At 42.6% G+C, this 21,317-nt stretch overlaps 6 protein-coding genes and 1 pseudogene across 6 annotated transcripts; 1 reads left to right on the forward strand and 6 right to left on the reverse strand.

The window, feature by feature from the left end:
• Positions 1-1,128: 1,128 nt before the first annotated feature.
• herpud2 (HERPUD family member 2) lies at positions 1,129-10,126 on the reverse strand. Its single transcript, XM_069174991.1, is given in 10 exon segments — positions 1,129-1,970; positions 3,282-3,393; positions 3,874-4,164; positions 4,166-4,225; positions 4,443-4,568; positions 4,876-5,051; positions 5,423-5,524; positions 6,488-6,565; positions 8,130-8,524; positions 10,020-10,126. Coding segments are annotated over 9 exon segments (1,278 nt in total). The 5' UTR covers positions 8,277-8,524; positions 10,020-10,126; the 3' UTR covers positions 1,129-1,784.
• A 760-nt stretch (positions 10,127-10,886) lies between these two features.
• Positions 10,887-13,242, reverse strand: pkdc (protein kinase-like domain containing). The gene is made up of 2 exons (XM_069175022.1): positions 12,545-13,242; positions 10,887-11,588 (listed from the first exon to the last, which is right to left on the reverse strand). Exons 1-2 carry the CDS (start codon positions 12,913-12,915, stop codon positions 10,997-10,999), a joined length of 963 nt encoding a protein of 320 aa, XP_069031123.1. The 5' UTR covers positions 12,916-13,242; the 3' UTR covers positions 10,887-10,996.
• Positions 13,243-13,695: 453 nt separating this feature from the next.
• Positions 13,696-14,308, reverse strand: LOC138213738 (histone H3). Its single transcript, XM_069174990.1, has one exon. It carries the CDS (start codon positions 14,292-14,294, stop codon positions 13,884-13,886), a length of 411 nt encoding a protein of 136 aa, XP_069031091.1. The 5' UTR covers positions 14,295-14,308; the 3' UTR covers positions 13,696-13,883.
• A 323-nt stretch (positions 14,309-14,631) lies between these two features.
• On the forward strand, positions 14,632-15,286 carry LOC138213752 (histone H2A-like). The gene has a single exon (XM_069175003.1). It carries the CDS (start codon positions 14,653-14,655, stop codon positions 15,034-15,036), a length of 384 nt encoding a protein of 127 aa, XP_069031104.1. The 5' UTR covers positions 14,632-14,652; the 3' UTR covers positions 15,037-15,286.
• Positions 15,287-15,727: 441 nt separating this feature from the next.
• On the reverse strand, positions 15,728-16,764 carry LOC138213751 (histone H1-like). The gene has a single exon (XM_069175002.1). It carries the CDS (start codon positions 16,720-16,722, stop codon positions 16,105-16,107), a length of 618 nt encoding a protein of 205 aa, XP_069031103.1. The 5' UTR covers positions 16,723-16,764; the 3' UTR covers positions 15,728-16,104.
• Positions 16,765-18,294: 1,530 nt separating this feature from the next.
• On the reverse strand, positions 18,295-18,972 carry LOC138213753 (histone H2B 1/2-like). Its single transcript, XM_069175004.1, has one exon. The coding sequence runs from the start codon at positions 18,901-18,903 to the stop codon at positions 18,529-18,531; it is 375 nt and encodes a 124-aa protein (XP_069031105.1). The 5' UTR covers positions 18,904-18,972; the 3' UTR covers positions 18,295-18,528.
• A 546-nt stretch (positions 18,973-19,518) lies between these two features.
• On the reverse strand, positions 19,519-20,070 carry LOC138213754 (histone H4-like; annotated as a pseudogene).
• Between the last annotated feature and the right edge of the window lie 1,247 nt (positions 20,071-21,317).

Raw genomic sequence — 21,317 nt, forward strand, 5'->3', positions numbered from 1 at the left:
ACATGTGTCCCGGGTATTTCTGCGTTTGGATCGTCCGCTTTGTCCAACAAATAAGTCTCCTTATATGTCGGACAAGCGGTCAAACTTGCAACCACTGGCGTTGTCCATCTCTTTAGCAGTCGGTGTTATTTGCAGTTCGTTTTTGTGTTTATACGTGGTCTCTGTTTTTGTGTGATTTTTGTTTCTATATGCTGCGTCTGTGTTGCTAAATTGGCGAAGATGTTTTCTTAGTTCGCATGTGTTGTTCTCAAAAGTTTTTTTTGAGCTCTTAGGATAACTAATAAAAAAATAAAATAAAGATTTTGACCTGATAATGGCACCTTATATATATATATAAAAAAAAAAAGTGATTAATCATGAGATTAGCAGAATTAAATCCTGAAGGGGTCATTAATGAGTGTACCAAAAGTCATGACAACACATCCAATAGGCGCCGAGATATTAAACTCAAAATGCGAGGAGGCCTTCTCAGAAGTGAAGGACAAGTGAGATCGTGCATCGTCTCTTGACGTTGCTCGATTCCCTCCGAGTTGGACCGACCGACTGAAACTTCACATCCGTACAGGAAGCTCTGGCTAACCGGCCAAAACGAGATGAAAGATTATGAAGCTGATGGATCTGCTCGGTTGCATCTAAAACAATAACTGGTTCGACCACACACACCTTTGTTGATGTGCTTTACCGTCTGTGGTTTTAATGGAGATTTTTTTTTTTGCGACCGGCCGGTTTTGGTATTTTGAAAAACGTTTACCTTGATTTCTGACTTTTTGTTTTCTTATTTAGTTTTCCTTGTTGTTTTTTCTTTGATTCTTTTTTTTTTTTGTGCTGATTTTCACCATTTGCTCCTCTCTGTAAACCATTTAAAAAAAAAAAAAAATAAGATTAATATAATATTATAACTGCATCCCAAAAGCAATCACAATGTCAGTGAGCATTTTTGAAAGGATAAGATGGGACGTAACGAATACGTCAAGTCGGAAAATGTTTGTGGCCAAAGAAGAAAACAAGGAAGTTGAATACCTTTTAACTCACACTGCGTGTTATCTGTGTGTGAATGCCGCCACCTGCAGGACACGGGAGGAACTACAGAACAAAGTACAGGCGGTAAACCACAGCAGACAAGTCAAACAGCAGCAAGATTTTTATTCACAAAAGAAACGAAAAACTAAAATAAAGCATAGATTGAGGAATTAAAGATGCATATACTTACATGTGTAAATAGATATGTTCAAAGACACAAAGTGGGGAAAACAATGTGCTTCGGTAGCTGCAATGTCTCTATGCACGTCGTGTGCATACGTGAAAATGTCTTTTAAGGATGTTTGTTTTATGGTTTGTTAAGGACACACGTCTCACGCGATTTTTCTGTTTATTTGTTTTGATTGGCGTCACAACCCTCAATTAAAAAGTTTTAAAAGCATGACCTTCGTCACTGCTCGAAATGGAAGACGGCTCCTTTCGGCGAGCCCTCTCGGGTGAATTCACGATCGATGAAAAAGAAAAAAAACAAAAAACAAAGAAAAACTGCTGAAGCGTTTACTCCAGTAACACAGCGGGGCGTTTTTTTTTTTCAAAATGTCCCGTTTTTATTCTCGTACTCCCCCCCGGCAGCGTCGGCTCATAAAACTTCATTCGTTGGCAGCAGGTAGGAGGAGGTGTGTGTTTTGGGGTGTTTAGGACAGTAAAAGATGAGTTTCTGTAGAGCGGTACCTGCTGGCAGGAGGAGGGGTGCACGGGGCGGTGGGGGGTGGGGGTGGGGGGGGGGGGGTGTAGGGGGAGGCTACCTAGTTGGCCGGTTGGGGTCGTCCCTCCGGGATGAGCGAGGTGAAGAAGGTGCTGATGAAGGACCACGCGGTGGTGAAGAAGTTCGGCTCGGGGAGGACGGCGGCGGCGGCCTCCTGGTCCTCCGCTCCTCCGCCTCCTTCCTCGCCGCTGTCGTCGTCCTCCATCCCTTCGTCCATCAGACGTTCCTGCGACACCGACGGGAAGAGACGAGCGTTAAGTTTCAAGCCGTGTTCCTGTGACGGCTGCTTCGTATTCAGTTGGTCGCGTGACCGCCCGTGTAAGAGCAGCGATTATTGTGGTTACGGTGAAAAGGACAGGAAGTCGTAGTGTCGGGAGTCCTAGTGGCCGCTGTCAATCAAGTATTTATCGATTCGTTTCCTAAGTGTGTCCTTTGGATGCTTTCAGACGAGTGTCAAGTGTCAGATGGCACAAAAAGTAAGAAACCGTAAAAATCGTTTGTTAAGAAACTAAAATGAGCAAAAACCAGAGACAATTTAAAACTGATTTACAGTAACTTCGAATTCAGTTTAGGAAACCGAGTTCTTGAATCTAATTTCCTTCTGACAAATATGTCAAGCGCACGCAGCGGAAAACATGACCGCCTTCAGACAGTAGATGAGTGTCCTGTGGTCTGAGGTGAAGATGAGAAGATGAACTCAAATCATTTGATACGAAGAAAAACGGCCCACAATGGCTTTATAAACAAAAAAATATTAAAAGATGGCCAGCTCACCAATGATGAGTTATTGGCTTTACGTTGGTGACAAATCTTATTGTACTGTGATGAGTCCTGCATATAAAGACATTGCAATGCTGCATTCACGTATATATATAAAAAAAAAAAGAGACTTTTCTCAGTTTCCAAAGATAAATGACTCGTGTCTAAAATAAAATCCAAAGTTCAACCAGACTCTTTACAAGGTTGCTTTAAAGAAAACATTCATTAAGACAGCTAATAATATCTATCCTTCTTCTGAGGTGTCACAATTTTAGCAGTGTCGACGTTTTTTTTATATATTTTTTTTAAACCTTGCATTGGAAAATTACATTCATTTCAGGTTTCGTTTCTTTTTTTAAGCAGGAAGTCCACAAAATATGATTACAAAAATAAAAAAGATGAGTTCTGGGTCGACATCTCCATCCAGAAATGACAGAAGTGTCTCAGCCGGGAGCGCCGGCTCAAACTACACTTCCTGTGCATCCTGTGTAAAATGTCTCATCATGTGAAAAAAGTCTTAAAAGCAACATTTGAAGCATAAAGAACAAAGTTATTGAGGAACCAAAGACAGGGAGTGCTGCAGAGTTTAATGTCTCCTGGTACTATAATAACAGGCCAGATGTAGACCCAATTTTATGAGGTCCTTTGTCAGCCTTCGACGTAGTATTAACCAAACAAACACCAGATGTGACAGCTGTTTGTCTTCGAGAGCAACAACTTCAGACAAACCAGGGAGACGATAAAAGCAGCGAGAGCTGAAAGACGCTTTCCAACTCACCATTTCATGTATGTCCTGGTGTCTCTCCGCTTCCTCCTGAGGAGCTCCGCCCCCTTCTCCTCCTCTGAGGTTCTGCTGCTCCGGCCTGAAGGGAAACCAACCAACCTGGTGCCTAAAGAAACATAAACATATTCAATTTAATTCAATTCAATTCAATTTTATCTTTATTGTCATATTTAAAGGAGGCAGTCTGTCACGCAGTACAATTCAATTCTTATTCTACGAGTCCTCCTCGCAAAAACACTCATAAGCGCACGATACGTAAAGAAAAAAACAACAACATAAATAACAAGATAGACAATGAGAAACAAGTAGATGTGCAACACTTGGCTTATTTTTCATGAGACACCCTGAAATTGTGCAGCTGCAAAGTGCCTTGGAACTCTTATTTTGAAAGGATGCACATGAAATTAAGTTTATTTTCTTACATTTCAAAAGTAGTAATTAAAAAAAAAAAAAAGGTGACTAAATTTGACTGCTGAGAGGATTTACTTTGGTCACAAACACACATTCAGTGCACCGCCCGGAAGACAAATGCCCCAAAAAACAAGTCTCTGTAAAGTGTAAATGTTCCGTTCTGTTTGCGACTCACAGGTAGACGAGCAGCATGGCGCCGACCACCATGACGAAGCGGCTGAAGGAGGAGTAGAAGTAGACGATGCTGAGCAGGACGCCGGCGCGCGACACCGTGTACAGCCAGTCCAGCCAGTCGCGGTTCAGCTCGTCGTCGTTCAGCACCGCGCCGCCCTGCGCGTTCATCTGTATGGGGTTGGCCGGCTGGTTCTCCGGCAAAGGGTTGGGCGCCGGGTTGGGCCCCAGCGGCGGCGGCGGCGGCGGCACGGCCTCGTTGGGCTGGGCGGGCTGGATGGGCGAGGCGGAGGGGGGGGGAGGGAGGGGAGCCGGCGGCGTCGTCGGCGGGCTGAGAGGCGGCTACTGCTGCTTGACTGAGGAAGGAGAGAGAGAGAATAGAAATACATCAACTCGGGTAAAAAAAAAAAAAAAAACAACAACGCATGAACATATGGATTTATGAAACTGGGCAGGACAAGTAAACAAGCCTTTATTAAAAATCTCTCCCTCTGAACAAACATTATAAGGTAGCAGTAAACTCGCCTCGACCGTCCACAGACATTTAGTTCTTTTTTTTCTTCCCCCACTTACTATTGCATGTAGTAGTGGCGTGCGTACATCTGCTGCCACCACAGCATCTGCATGGGCATGTACATGGGGTGGGGGGGCATGTTGGCGGGGAGGCCGCCCTGTAAAGGGACCTGGGCTGCATCCGGCCTGCGGGGAAGGACGTCACGTCTTGTTATTAAAATGACAATTCAAGCATGTTGAAATTGTTGTTTTTCTTCATGCGGTCCAACACGAAGCATCGCTGACAACCTCTTACTTCTGATATAAGTACAAGTTTTAGCAGGAATTTATATATATATTTATTTTTATTCGGTGCAAACTGATTCACGAGATCAGAGGGGGGGGATGTTTGGATGCATCTTCTTCAGGGAATAAAGAGGAAAGGAAACTGCAAATCTACTTTTAAGAGAGATTTTTTTTAACCTCTACAGCAGAGAAGTACAGACTTGCTTACCACTCAGGGACCCCGGAGGCGCTCTGAGGGTCGTACTGGGGGAAGCCGCCGCGATACCTCAACCCATCGTGACCTCCTGGGACGGAGGAGGAGGAAGAGGAGGAGGAGGAAGAGGCGGGCTGACTGTCCTGATTCGGTGTGGCGGCGGGGGAGGCGGCGCCGGCGCCGTCCGAACTCTGCGGCGGAAACGTGAACGTCAGTCAGCACCGATCATTATGTCACAGATACACAAAAACAAACAACAACAAAAAAAAAGACCCGTTTGAGATGAACGAGAGCCGGCAGAGACGAAAAAAGATCCAACCGAGTCTGACGGTTTCCAGCTGACTTCACAGGTTTGTGCAGGAAGTCACAGAAACAACATCCTGTTTGATCTGATCCTGAGTAGACAAAGATCTCGTCAGACCAACTTATCAAGTTTACACGCAGTCGCCGACTGTTTTTTAAAAGTGCTATATAGGCCGTCTATTTCCAACTTTTCCTCTCAAACTAAATTAATGAATTCAAAGGATTATTAAAAGTAGAAAAGCGAGTCGGGTCTACTCACGCTGGAGTCAGAGGCAGAAGCGCTGGAAGGACTGCGAGGCACGGGCGAATCCGGGGGAGTGTGAGAGGTACATACTAGATGCATCATGTGGTATTCGTCCTGCTGCGGGTGGGTGGGGGGAGGTGTGTGTGTGTGTGTGTGGGGGGGGGGGGGGGGTAGAGGTGAAGGCAGCAACAGAGGAGAGAGACAAAAGCAAGAAACAGACAGACAGGAGGCGAATTAGCGTGGAAACGGCCAGAAATCGGACACACCGCTCGGCCTTTTGTTGGTAACACACACGCTTTTTGTTTCCCAGGCAACCGCCCCCCCCCTCCCCTCCTTCCCCATGGATGCACAGAGACATGAGCAACGACCGCACAACTATACATCCTCGATCAACAAACAAGAGGACGGACAACTTAACGACACAACAAAACACGCAACGACCAGTTCTTCGCAAAGTTCAATTCTATTTATAGTTATTTAAATTTTAACAGATTAAACTGGACTTATTAGACTGTGTTTACGGGCTCATGGACTCGCATCCGGGTCATTTACTGCACCGCCCATCTCCGTTTCACGCACGACAAAAAGACTGATAAGCAGTCCCTCCGGGGTTTCCCAGAGTTGTTGTTTTTTATTGTGATTGCGGCAATCGAAAACGTAGAATGAGGACTTATTGTTTTGCTAATAAAGCGAGCGTCGTCTGAAACGACTACTTTGTGCCGTAATACTTTCAGCCCAGCTTCCGCTGACAAAATGTTTTTAGTGGAAAAAAATTGCAGGAATAAAAAAAAACAAAAAACATTGCAACCTCTCGCATATATTGCGGAGTTTGCTTGAAGATTTCCTGGAGGTGACTGAATAAGTTATGTTTTATTGCTCATTATGATGTAAGAAGCATCATTTAGTAAAACATGTCTTTCATCTCGACCTCTGTAATGTAATAAATAACTTGAATATTACTTGCTACTCAGGCGGTTAATATTTTGCACCGTAACTATATAAACGTCATTATGCATGCAAAACATTTCCCAGAACTTTTCTCCTGCGTGCACGCTGACAAACAAAAAAAGCCCTTCGTACCTTTCTGAGCACATCTCTGAGCTGCAGGTGGTCCTGAAGGAGCCTCCCCGAGTACACCAGCCGCTGGTCTTTGGACAGCTGCAACACAAACACGCATCGCATTTATTTACACAAAAGCTCGCAGCTCTGCTCGAGACTCGGATTAGATTTGATTACTGGGCCGAATTGGATTTCAGAGCTCATTAAAAGCATCCCGAGTGTGTAAACAATCACAGTCTTCCTCTTGACCACGATGGAGGGAAAATGACTACAGAAGTGAAAGAATAAGAAAAACCGGGGGGGGGGGGGGGGGGGGGGGGGAATCAAAGCAGATAGTTGATCAGAAACGGTACGTCGTGACCTTTTAATTCACAACAACCTCAAGGAGCGAGGCGAACCGGCTGAGGCTGAAATATTTCCACAACAACAAGGGCCAAAAGGTTTGAAATTTGATCTGCTAAAAAAAAAACAAAAAAAACAAACGCAGTCGTTGCCAAGCAGCTGAGGAGCTGACCTATGAAAATGCACGACGCTAAAGTAACGTGGAGAGGAGATTATTATTTCATGACACGTGTGAGCAGGAGGACGAAGCTTTGTTGCTGTTCGTCACAGTCACTTCATTTTATGTAGCGGATTAGAATTTTTCTTTCGACAGCCGAAAAGATAAATCAGTTCGTCTTTGGACTTAAAAATCAATCAGTGATTCTTTTATGTTTTGCATTTGTTTTCCTACATTAGAGTTAACTGCATATATTTGAATATTTTTTGTGTTGGATGAAAAAAAAAAACTCAGTTCAAAGACACCAGCTCTAGAAAACTGTTGGGCAAGTTAAACTGCAAATTAACTGAAAATGAAAGTTGGTTAATATTTGTCTTTTGAAGCACTTTATTCAAAGGCCTAAATGCATCTAGTTTATCTTTTTGTCACATATTCTCTGGGAGTGTTCAGTGCTTTCATCAAGTTTCAGTTTGAAGCATCATCTTTACCGGATTGTCTCTGAAAACTGAAATTCAATTCAATCCTTGTTTGTTTGTATTAAATTCCGAAGCAAATCCAAAGTTAGATGACTTAAAATCAAGAAAAATCAAAACCACTTGTTTTTCAGGAAAAACAAAAGGGAGACAAAGGCGACTCCAACTTTTACTTTCTCTTTGGATGAAATATCTGATTTGTTTTCCTCTGCAGAAGTTGTTCGTTTGGTTGTCCATGTTGTGCAAATGTATTTTTGGCTTCATGACAGGACAAAAAAAGAAAATAGATCACAGGATTTACAGGTTTTCACCACAGTTTAGTCACTAGAGAACGCAAACTGTGGACAATCATTCTTCGATGTGTGGTCACTTTTTATTTTGTATATGCAAAATGCAAACAAGAGAAGATGGTTTGTTATGTTTTGTATATTTTAGGCTTAATATATATATATATGACTGAAGAGCCGTTTTATTAATGAACTTTTTCACTCTTTTTGAAAATTTTACTCACGATTATTTACATATGTACTGTTATGAAATGATAAAATAAACAAACATGAGATATAAAAAAAAAAATACATATATATATATATATATATATATTTGTGTATCCACCTCACAGGGATACCTCTCAGTCCGTTAGCCGGTTCAAACATTTTATGTGTATTTAACTCCACTCAGAGCTACTCACCGGCTTGCTGGGGTACACGTTGGAGATGTGACTCTTCAGCCGCTCCACGGTCCAGTTGATGAAGCAGTTGATGGTCTGGTCTTCATACTTCTGGTTGGGGGCCTTAATGACCAGGGTCACAGGACTATCAACTGCCCCAGAGTCCATGGCTCATATTACTAGTAGGGTGGGCTCTGAAGAACCTTTAGTGTCAACGGCTCAGGACTCACCTGAGGACGAAGCTCCCTCAAATTCTCTCCATTCTCAAACCTGCACAACACCTAAAACAGTCGCCTGCTGTGGGTAGAGGAGAGGTGTGTGGGGTTCCCCCTCTACAATGTCTGATTCATCTGTAGATCTGTCGCTGGTTTCCAACTATATTAGTGGGAATTCTTCTCGTCACGTTTCTTGGCTTTCTGGGGAAAAGAGAGAGAGAGAGAAAAAAAAAAGAAGTCTTTTTGAGATCGTATTTTACACAGCTTTCGCTATTATTTGAATATATATTTTTTTAATTGCAACCTTGTTTTCCATCCACCCCAAACACTTTTAATGTACCGAGGCTTCATTTCAGCTGTTTTTTCCCCTTTTTTTTTTTTTACAGATGAAATGATAAATACTCAGTTTCCAGATTATTAGGTACACTAAAAACCAGAGCCCTGCAATAAAGAATATTACCTTCAGTTAAAATGGATTCAGAGCAGTTTTTATTCATCTTTATGATTAATTTGGAGGCTGTAGTTTGTGATGCTGTTAAACTGAGCCAGACTAAATATTAAGTCGATGGATTTTGGCTGATGTGACACATCCATGTTTATTTACACTTAGTATTAAAAGCTAACCTGCATATATTGACATTTTCAGAAGAATCTAGGTGTTCCCCGACTTCATTTTTGCTTTGGAAGTTGTTGAAGAAGATGCGTTACAACCTGACTGACATATTACACTAAACCTGACTTTAACAAACTGTGCCAAATAATAAAACCAACTTACCAGTCATTCTTGATTAATATTGGGCCTCAGCTGATGGCAAACTTCTACATTACTATTAACACATTTGTTTAATTAAGTTAGATAGTAATAGTTTGCAAACTTAAAAGATAACATTTGTCTTTCTTATTTTTGTTGGACTGTAGGAGGTAAATCTACAAAAGAGACTTTTACTTATTTTGTCCACGTTGATTTTAACACGCAGCTCTGATCTTGTTTTCGGCGTTTTGTTTTTTTTGGACAATTATTGATCTCTGTGAAATGACATGACATGAAATATAAACCAGAGACACTGTCAACACCTGTAAATGATATCAATCAATTATCAGTTCCGGTCATTATTATAGGCTAAATCGTCAGAAATAAAAATGACAAAATATCACCATATTTACACTTTACAGATACTTGTGAACTGCCGTCAGCTGCCATGCAGTCCGTAGCAGCTATATTAAAACATTATACTGTGTTTTAACGAGCAGCGGGAGGTCAGGAGCTCACTCTTCCTGACACCACCTGCCATGTTGCATCATCGTTACAGTAAACTGTCAAAACAACCCACCAATCGTAAATTACACCAGGCGGTTTAAACTGTGGTTAAGCGAAATAATTACGGCTATTTTAACAGTAAAACACCTTAAAGGAACAGACGGAGCCGGGAAGGGAGAGGAGGAGACTATCTTTTAATAAGTAGGTCAGCTCTGGTTATATATTTTGACCCCTCGTTATGAATCCAGAGGAGAAAAAAACAAAAAAAAACACGGTTAGCTCGTCGGCTAATGCTAGCGTTACTCTGGGTTACCAGCTATTCGGTTACCGTTTCCGTGGTGACAACAACCTTCAACGGTTTAACGCCGTGAACCGAAATCAACATTAAAACCTTCGAGAGCTTTTTTTTTTTTTTTTTAAATTTTTGTCTTCATGTACCTGTTTTACTCTTTCGGTAGCGTCGTCTCTTCGTCCCCCCCCCTCGCTCGACTCTCCTTTTGCCTTGTTGTTGTAATGTCGGGTGTGAGACCGGAAACACGTCTCTTCGCAACAGCTGATCAGTTAAGAGAGAAAAAAAAAGAAAAAAAACAAAAAAACAAAACAAAAAAAAAAAACACCGACAAACAGCCAGAGATCATTTTATATTGCGAGTAATATTCAAACTCAGAATCGTCGCAGTGATTTTTTTTTTAATTTGTAAACAATTATATCTAATACCATTTAAAGAGCGTAAAAATGACTATAACGGAAAGACGGTGTTGCTACACAGTTGCTAGGAGACGAATCCGGAGTAAAAAAAAAAAAAAAAAGGGGGACACTAACAGGTGTTGCACCAAATTCTGTGACCCAACAGATTCGGTGCCACTATACACGTTTTTAAAACGTTTATACTTGTATATTTTTTTTTTGGTAGTATTACTGTATTATCCAAAATGGTACCTTAAATATTTAGATGGAATCACAAAAAACTCCATCTGCCCTATAAAAAGTAAATAAATACAAAATAAAAATAAAAAAAATGTCGATGGGACCTTTTTTTGTAAGAACTATAAACATACCGAATGGATTTCAAGAATGACATAAACATATTCACTTTGACACCTAAACAATTTTTCTGCCACTGGAAAAGACAAGCAAAACAGGACCACAATAACTGTTATTGCTTTTGATTACTCTTAATTGTTTTATTAAAAATAAACAGGAAACAGGAACTGGTGAAAACAAATAAAAAGTCACGTTTTTCACGACAATTGACTTAATAATCATACTTGACAGTAAACAGGACAAAAGAAAAAGACTTGGGGGTGTTTGTAAGGGTCTTTATTCCATTTACAGATTTAATATTTGAACTGATCATCTGTTGTTTTGTTTATCATTTATTTTATCGTTACAGTTCGCTGCGTTTCTGGTTCTGATTACCGTTTCAACTTGCGCAGGACTTCCTCGGTCAGCCGTTTACTGTACCGGTTGATCTTCCAGTGTCCCGGCATCCATCCCAGCAGAAAGCGATGAAAATCAGTCCACGCGTACGCGAACATCTCTCTCCACTCTCCCTCGAGGGCCTCAAAGTCCACGTCTTTCGCCACGGAGAGCTTCAGCTCAGAGAAATAGTAGTCTAATAAGGCTGGCACCTTCCTCTCGCACTCCTTCTCCTCCACGCAGCTTCCCAGAAAATACACGACGTCCTTCATCCCGCAGCCCCCGCCGACGTACTGGAAGTCCACAGCCGCGACATCCCGGCCGTCCCGGGAGAAACAGAAGTTGGCTAACTTGGCGTCGCCGTGGACGACGGTCTTGAAGCGACACTCGCCGAGGATCTTGTCGATGTCGCCGGCGGCCGCTTTGAGCTCGGCGTCGTCCACGGCTTCCAGCTCGTCCGGCCGGGTCTCCAGGTGCCAGTAGGTCCCGACGGGCCACAGGCCATCCGGCGCCACACCCAAGAAGAGGGCGTGGAAGTGGGCGAGCCAGCTCAGGCAAGCCTTCGTCTCTCTATCCGTCACACTGGTCCTACAGAAAGAAAAACAAAAACATGAATCCAGCACAAAATGTATCGTCCTGAACTGATGGACTTCAGATTTACTTTGAAAGAGCTCAGAACCACATCGAACGAAAAACATTCGCCCTTTTCTAGGCTTCAGTTTGGGACGCGACCTCCGCTTTCATTCTGGAAAAGACGGACCCGAGGACGAGTTCACATTCTGTGATTACTGTAAAATTACTAATTTTAATTATTAAAATTAAAATGTGTTCTCAAGGCTGAATTTGGTTTATTTTCAGTCCATTTATACTTATATTTTTCACTTTTTAAGCAAGAAAAGTACACTTTGAAATGGTAGTTAGAGCATCATGAAGGAGGATACAAGTTCAAGAAAATATGTTTTAAAGCTCAAATAAATACAACAAAAAAAAAGGACAATAAAAGATCCCTCTCCTGGATACAGGAAAAAAAAAAAAAAAAAAAAAAAAAAAAAAAAACATACCATCAAATAAAAAAAATCAATACCCGATTAGAAATTCTCTAAATCTACAATAAACACACTGATGGCTTCTATTCTTCAGCAGTATGGTGGTACTTAAAGACAAATAAACAATGTTTAAAACATTTGTTTGGAAAAAGTAATCAGAAAGTAATAAAATGTTATAAGTTGAATTACTTTAATGAAGTAATTAAAATAGTTAAGATACTTGTTTCATTTTTTTTTTAACAGTAATCTGCTACCTATTACATTCAGATAGACACCTTCACAACACTGTTAAACACATTTAAACATTAAAGAGAAGTGACATCGACTAAAACACATTTTTGAGGGAGGAGAAACTTTTTTTTTTTTCTTTTTTTTTTTGTGGCGGATTTTTAAACTCATGACGGCAGTATTTTCAAAATGTTAGCCCGATAAATGTTTGATATGAATTTTAGATTTTATTTATTTGTCACGCAAGACGTTGATTTCCGGTGCCCGTACCTCCTCTGACCGTAACCGGCCACGTCCAGATCCTCCAGCACGAGCAGCATCTCGTCTCCATGGGAACAGGCGGCCAGGCAGGCAGGGATCCGACAGCTGCCGTCGGTGGAGAAGTTCTGGTACCAGCGCGTCTCCACCTGGTAGGACCGGACTTTCCGTCTGTGGGAACGATCCGTGTTCCAGCCGCTCGGGTGTCCGGCATCTTCCGGAAGCTTGACGTGTTTGACGACCACGGAGGGCCGCTCGCAGCCCTCCAGGTGCAGGCGGACTATCTCCCCGTAGCCGCTCCACAGAGTCTGGATCTTGGCGCCGACCCGCAGAGAGGAGGCGCCGCACGTCTGCAGGATGAGATCCTGGTACTCCGGTTTCATTTTTTTTTTTAAATTTTATTTATTTTTTTAAGTCAGGACTGAACGAAGAGAAGACACTTATTTAATCTTTAAATGTTCCGCGAGAGGGAAACAAAGACTGATCGGATGTCATAAATAACGTTGTTTTCAATTTCCGTTCCTTTTTTTATTTAACGCACTATTTGGCCCGTTTATCAGCTTCATTTTTTTTCCCCACTCAAATTCCAACAACCTCGTATCCGAGATTTTAAGTTTGTTACAATAAGTCTCCAAAAAAGTTATCAAAAGTTATCAAAACACTGCCAACGGATAGAAAACGCTTTCGTTTACCTTCAGCTGCTGCAGGAAGTGTTTTCTCCACGTTTGTTGTTTAAAGAGACAGACGTGAAATGACAGTGAGCCCAATGAGAACCACTGCCCTCTGGTGGACAGGAGGGCACAGAGGGGTTTCTTTTTAAAAAAAAAGTCCATTGATTAACCTCCAATATGAAATATTTATATATATATATATATTATTAACTATATATGTAATATATATATATATATGTAATATATATATATATATAAATAAAAAAAAATAGAAATTTAAGCCCAGAAATGTTTAGCTGATATTAAGACTCAATGAGATTTGATTGAGTGGTCAACGACTAAACTGCCCTGTAAATCAACGTGACGAACTTTTGGACACAACATCTACAAATATAAGTAATTAATTTTATAGGCAGAGCTGCGGATTGTTTTTTTCAGTATTTAATAAAAAAAATAGAGAAAGGAAACAAACATGACAGATTAAACCATTGTTGAAAAGCACAAGTACAGATCAGCTGGGGCGTAATTGATGAAATAAAAGTGAAGAATTAATTCTCCATTAACTATTGTATCCGTTCAAATCAAATTACTTCACCGCGATACGAGGAATGAGCTCTTTAAACGGAGTGTGGTGGCTCTTAAAAGAGCCTTTGTGGTGTTGATGTGGAGCAACAGAAAGTTTAAGCTCTCTCTCCACGGATGCGGCGGGCCAGCTGGATGTCTTTGGGCATGATGGTGACTCTCTTGGCGTGGATGGCGCACAGGTTGGTGTCCTCAAACAGGCCGACCAGGTAGGCCTCGCTGGCCTCCTGCAGAGCCATGACGGCGGAGCTCTGGAAGCGCAGGTCGGTCTTGAAGTCCTGAGCGATCTCTCTCACCAGGCGCTGGAAGGGCAGCTTGCGGATCAGCAGCTCCGTGGACTTCTGGTAGCGGCGGATCTCTCTCAGAGCCACGGTACCGGGCCTGTAACGGTGAGGCTTCTTCACGCCGCCGGTGGCCGGGGCGCTCTTACGGGCGGCCTTGGTCGCCAGCTGCTTTCTGGGGGCTTTGCCTCCGGTGGATTTACGAGCGGTCTGCTTGGTTCTTGCCATCGTTTCTTCTTTCGCTGAACAGGAAATACAAAAGTGGTGAAAAACGGGCGAGAAGCCCCGCTCTTAAAGCGTTGGAGCGGCCGTGAACTGATGACGTTGCTTCAGACCTGCGGCTCCTGATTGGTGGACGGCTCCTCGAGGAGCTCAGCACCGCCTCTAGAGGAGCGCGGCGCCGCTGATTGGACAGAAGTCTTTTCAAACTTCCCACCAAAACCTGAGCGCGGGCCGCCCTCTGCTGCGTCCTCACTGATTGGTCCGGCAGCAGCCGTCCAACGTTCCACATGTATAAATAGGAGGCTGTGGGCTGTTGAGCGTCACAGTTTCTCTGAGCTTCGACTTCTAGACAACTACAGCAATCATGAGTGGACGTGGAAAGACCGGCGGCAAAGCCAGAGCGAAGGCGAAGACCCGCTCCTCTCGTGCTGGACTCCAGTTCCCGGTCGGCCGTGTTCACAGGCTGCTCCGTAAAGGCAACTATGCTCACCGTGTGGGTGCCGGCGCCCCCGTTTACATGGCGGCTGTGCTGGAGTACCTGACCGCTGAGATCCTGGAGCTGGCTGGAAACGCCGCCCGTGACAACAAGAAGAGCCGTATCATCCCCCGTCACCTGCAGCTGGCTGTCCGCAACGACGAGGAGCTCAACAAGCTGCTGGGCGGAGTGACCATCGCTCAGGGAGGTGTGCTGCCCAACATCCAGGCGGTCCTGCTGCCCAAGAAGACCGAGAAACCCGCCAAGAAGTAAAAAGCTGGTGACCTGCTGGAAACCAGACCCCCAAAACGGCTCTTTTAAGAGCCACCTACTCCTTCAGAAAGAGCTCTGATCCTAATTCATCTGATGAATCACATCAAAATGTCTATGATAATCACTCGAGTTTTTTTTTTATTTACAATGATTCTGGAAAAACATCATGTTCAACCTTGAACTGTTTCTCAGCAAAAAGTGACATTTATGATATTAAATATAACTTGAGAAATAAAAACATACAACAAAAGAGTATATCCAGAAATGATTATAGGAAACCTGAGCAGGAAGCAAATATGAAAATATACTTTAAATAGTTGTACTTTCAAAAAGTAGAATGTGTTTTTGTCATCAAAATGGGATTAAAGTGAAGTTCTGAAACTATTTGTCATGAATTAATACTTTATTTTGGACCTGAGGTGTTTTGGTGAAGTTACTATAAACATGAACTGATTCTCTAATGAACAGCGTTGATGAACTGGTTGTTCCTGGAGAATATTCAGAGGTTAAATCTTCATATGATCTGCAACATTTTGTGAATTATTATACTAAATGAAATAGAAATAATGTGTAACATCACTTCATCTGCATGTTGTAGAAAATAAGATGAGAAACAAGGAACTTTGTGAATAATGAATGAATGATTTTTTTTTTCCAACAGATATTTCTGTTTAAAACAAATAACTTGGACTTTTGACTCCAGTCTGATCAATGAGATCCACGATGACATGATTATTTGTAGAATATTTATACCCAGAAATGATGTTTTTTTTTAATTTAAAAAATAAAAAAATGAAAATATGTGAACTATTTATAAAAGTGAAAAACACAAAACCAAACGTGTTGTCATACAAAAATGGGATTAAAGATGTGAAAGTATGAAGTTAATGTTTCAGATTGGACCTGAAGTGTTTTAGTGAAGTTACTAAACTGACTGAACGTGATTCTCTAATTATGAATAAAGTGTTGATGAAGTGGTTGTTTGTATGAAGGAAAGATCTCTTTGAGGAGGATGTGGTGGCTCTTAAAAGAGCCTTTGACTTGTAGAAGTTGGAGGGTGATGACAGCTCACTTCTTCTTGGGTGCTGCCTTCTTCACTTTGGGTTTAGCTGCTTTCTTTGCGGGGGATTTCTTGACCGCAGCCACCTTCTTCACCACCTTCTTGGGGCTTTTGGATGCTTTCTTGGGGCTCTTGGATGCTTTCTTGGGGGCCGCTGCGGGCTTCTTGGCCTTCTTGGGGGACTTCTTGGCGACTGCTGCTGCCGCCGGTTTCTTCGCCTTCTTGGGGGACTTCTTGGCGGCTGCTGTGGGTTTCTTAGCGGCGGGCTTCTTCGCTTTAACGGCGGGTTTCTTCGCTGCCGTCTTGGGCTTGACATCGGCCTTCTTGTTCATCTTGAAGGAGCCGGAGGCCCCGGTCCCCTTGGTCTGGACCAGAGTCTCCTTGGCCACCAGGCTCTTGATGGCGGTCTTGACGCGGGACTTGTTCTTCTCCACGTCGTAGCCGGAGGCGGTCAGAGCCTTCTTGAGGGCGGTCGCGGACACTCCGCTGCGCTCCTTGGAAGCGGCCACAGTTTTCATGATGAGCTCGGTGACGCTGGGACCGGTCTTCTTCGGCTTGGTGATCTTCTTCTTTGCTGCTGCTGCTTTGGCCGGAGCGGCGGCTGGAGCTGGAGCTAGTTCTGCCATTTTCCAATGTTCTCTTCCGTTTCTTTGTCGCGCTGCAACGAGTCAAACTGCAAATTCTACGAAGTCCGGAGCAAGTGGCTGCTTTTAAACACACCATGAGAACCGTGGAGACTCAGCCCAGCGCGAGGCTCCTCCGTGCAGGATGAACGGCGCCACTTGTGTTTTCTCTTCGGCGATAAACGAGTGAAAACCCCGTGTTGGAGCAGCTCTGCGGGCCGACAGCGGAGGAGCAGACAGCGGACTTGCGCGTCTTCGTGTTCAGCTCATGCGGAGCTCTGCTGCTTTCCGCACTTTGTTCCTGGAGCCTCCAAACACCACCGATCCGCGGCGGCGCGCAGCGCTGCTCGTCGGCTTTTCGCCCTCTTTGCTCTCCTAAAACACTTTAAAACGCACCAGAGCTCCTTCAAAAACGGGTTTCCAGCTCGCTCACATGTTCGTTCAGAGACTCCGAGTCGAAACAAGAACGTGTCGAAGACCACTTTGGACTAAAATGAAGCTGTTCTGGTGGCAGCAAACACACCGACGATGGTGGAGGCTCCTGTCGTCGTCCAGCCAGACTTCCTATCAGAGCTGCTCGCTGTCCAGATGTTGCTGGAATACAGCTGTGTTTGGAAATGTTAGAAACAGAAACGTGAAATAAGCATGTTCTGATTGATCTTTTCTGAGTGTCATCAATATTACATATATCGCATATATATTATAAACAACTCGACACATCCAACCTCCTCATGTCTTCAGTCGGAGCTCAAAGAAACTGGAAGAAACCAAAAGTGTGAAAAATGCAACAACAGATTGTTTTCTTAGTTTGACAGATATGAAGGATGAAAGAGGTTGATGACGTCACAGTGACGTCACAGCGTTCCACAGCTGTTCCAGAGTTTCATTCATTTTTAATAAACAACACTAACGTTCATTCCAGCAGCTTTATTTCTCGTTTTACGGTGTTATTAACTATCAGGGCTGTTTGAAGTCAAATGAAGTCTTTCAGATCTGTTTTATTCCTTTTTCACTCTTCACATTTTACCTTACACAGTTTGTGGCTCTAAAAAGAGACTTTTGGTTTGTTGTAAGAATCTGCAGCATCAGCAGTCTTGAGTTTTAGTGTCTGATCTGGTTTTATATGAAATTTAGGAATATTTAAAAAAAAAAAAACATGAAAGAAAGAAGTTTGAGTTCTGAACAAAAGAAAAAGCGTTTTGACCGTAAAATGTTCAACGAGACAAGAACATGTTTTCAATATTATCCTGATAGAGAAGCTCAGAAAGATGAACATTTAAACTTGCTTTTTTGAATTGGGAGAAATAAAACATGAAAAACCCAGAACCTTTTGTTTTATTGTCTTTGGGAAATTTCAGTTTATAGCAAGAATAAAACAAATAAACTAGAAATCTGCTGCTCAACATGAAGAGTTGAAGTTTGATCGTCAACGATCTTTGAATATGAAAATCATTTATTCTCAAACGATGTCACAGCTAAATAAATTCATTTATGAAGTTAAGTGATGTAATAATGAATAAATGACTGCAAATATCTCCATATAAATATAAGAGCAGAAACTAACAATATTTCAGTGTAGATTTATTCAACATTTCTTCATCACCAGTTTGGATTTGACTTCTAATGTCATTGGAGCCCAAACTCAGCTGGTTTTTCTTCACAACTCATTTTATGAAACCAAATTCTAACAACTTTTCTAAAAACAAGTTAATCAACGTCGTTCATTTAACTGGAGGACAGTTTTCTCTTTCAGAAGAAGTGTGTGGCTCTAAAAAGAGCCTTCGGGTTGTCTTCCACAGAAGAGGCCGTTTACTTGGAGCTGGTGTACTTGGTGACGGCCTTGGTGCCCTCGGACACGGCGTGCTTGGCCAGCTCCCCGGGCAGCAGGAGGCGCACGGCGGTCTGGATCTCCCTGGAAGTGATGGTGGAGCGCTTGTTGTAGTGAACCAGACGAGACGCCTCCGCGGCGATGCGCTCGAAGATGTCGTTCACGAAGGAGTTCATGATGCCCATGGCCTTGGAGGAGATGCCGGTGTCGGGGTGGACCTGCTTCATCACCTTGTACACGTAGATGGCGTAGCTCTCCTTCCTGGTCTTTCTCCTCTTCTTGCCTCCTTTGCCGGCCGTCTTGGTCGCGGCTTTCTTGGAGCCCTTCTTGGGGGCAGACTTGGCGGCTTCAGGCATTTTGATTCCTCGAGACGAAACGCGACGAGTGAGGTCGTCGGTGGGAGAAACAGAAACTCTACTTATTTGAGCCTGTATGCAAATAGAGCTGCAGAGTAGCACGCCTGTGATTGGTTGAGCAGCTCACTGGCGGTGGCGGTGGAGGGTGTTGTTTCCATGGAAACATGTTAAAGTTTTGTGGAGGGCAGGTTGTTTGTGGCTGATTTCAGGTATTTTAGTGATGATCGGTGTCTCCGTGTTGGGATGCCGGTTGTTGAGTGAATGTTCGCTGAAGAAACGGGAGTCTGTGGGCCAGTTTGTTCTGGATGGTTTGCAGGTGTTGTTGTTGGAGATCCAGTATTCAAACAGAGATGAACAATAAATATAAACATTCAACAAACATCACGTAGGATTAAATGTTTGTTTTATTTTTTTTTTGGTTATACTGGATAAGTCAACAATTTTGTCTGTACTACATAAGAGGAGGCTTGTAACCATGAGCTGATTCTTATTGAACTGGTGAATTTAATAAATGTCTCAATGCAAATAGAACAATACATATGGAAATATAAATATAAACTTATTAACATTAATACCTGCCAAGAAGAAAGACAAGTGATGAATTAAAAACAGCAAATAAATTAATGAAGAAATGTTCAGGCAATTTAAACGTGGATTACTGTAATATATTAAAGAGTATTTAGGACAGTCAGTGGAGCGTTTGATGGTTTCTATATAATAACTATTAAAAAGAAACAACGTGCAGATCAGATGAGTATTTCTGTTACATTTGAGCAGCGAATCGGAAATGAGCTCTTAAAGAAGGAGGTTGGCGGCCCTGAAAAGGGCCTTTGGGTTGTTGTTGGACGGACAACGTGAGTTTAACCGCCGAAGCCGTACAGAGTGCGGCCCTGCCTCTTCAGAGCGTAAACCACATCCATGGCGGTCACAGTCTTCCTCTTGGCGTGCTCGGTGTAGGTGACGGCGTCCCGGATCACGTTCTCCAGGAACACCTTCAGCACACCGCGGGTCTCCTCGTAGATCAGACCGGAGATACGCTTCACGCCGCCGCGGCGAGCCAGACGGCGGGCTTGGTGATTCCCTGGATGTTATCACGGAGGACTTTCCGGTGCCGCTTAGCGCCTCCTTTACCGAGTCCTTTTCCTCCCTTTCCTCTGCCGCTCATTGTCAATGCTTAATAGATTTATTACTTAATGAACAGCAGCGGTGGGGTCCTGGTATTTAAATCCTGTCTGAGGACGTGTTAGAAGACAGGGGAAGACCCGTCCATCTTCTTCTGTGGACTTTCATGGCGCTCAGAAACAACTGGTTTGGTTGATTGCCGCCACCTACTGACCAACATTAGAAACAGCAGGACTCCTCAGACTGTGAGCACAAACATGAAAAGCAACAAATATTGAAGTGAACAAAGCACAGAGAGCAATTGTTGTGAGACCGTTTACAGAAATGATTTGTCTTTGTTTTTTGTCCTTTATATTGAGTGATTTAGCTTAATTTGTGCTGTGTGACAGTTCAAACTAAATAGATTCAGAATCAGTGAAACAAGCAGACTTAATGACTCTTAAAATGTCAATTTAAAGTTCCATTAAACTCAAACTTCAGTTTATTCTGCTGTGTAATTCAACAACTCTTCAGGCTACTAACTGCATTGGGCCATTTAATTTAATTGAGAGTAAAGGTTTTTGACTTGTGTCCAAAGGTTTTTGAATTGAGATGAAAGATTTTTATATTGAGACTATAAGTTTCATTTTGAGACCATACGTTTTTTTGTTGAGAACACAGGTTTTTTTATTGAGACTATAGTTTTTGACTTGTCACCAAAGGTTTTTATATTGAGACTATAGTTTTTGACTTGTCAACAAAGGTTTTTGAATTGAATATAAGGTCAAAGGACCAAAGGTTTTTAATTTGCAGCCAAAAAGTCCAGTTTCATAAACAAAATTCTCAATTCTTTGACCAAAACTAATGAAACTGCAGTTTTTACAACTCAAATCATTTTATTCTCACTTTATATATTTTTACTTACAAACTTGATTTTTGATTGCAGGGCAAGAAATTAGCTTTTAAGACTTTTTTTTTTTTTGCTTGCATAATAAAGACTCAGAAATACCTTCATAGAGACATAGCTGGAGGTGAACACACAGTCCAGTCGTGAGGCGAGACCACAGCGCCACCTATTGGCCACAGGGTCGGGCAGACTTTTAAGTAGGCTCATATTACATCACTGCTCCTAATCAGTTCATTTTAAAAGTTAGAGAGACAATCAATAAAAAACAAATTCACACTTAAACAACATTTCTACGTTTGATTGATTTGTGTTCCATTGTGCTGATTTGTAGTTGTATTTCTTTGATGGGATTGCCAGGGGGTGAAGATAAAATGTGGTGAGGATGGGTAAGTGATCACTGTTGAGG

This window comes from Embiotoca jacksoni, unplaced genomic scaffold, assembly GCF_022577435.1.
Source record: "Embiotoca jacksoni isolate LCO1_2020_lvr unplaced genomic scaffold, fEmbJac1.0.p SCAF_63, whole genome shotgun sequence".
NCBI classification, from domain to species: domain Eukaryota; kingdom Metazoa; phylum Chordata; class Actinopteri; family Embiotocidae; genus Embiotoca; species Embiotoca jacksoni.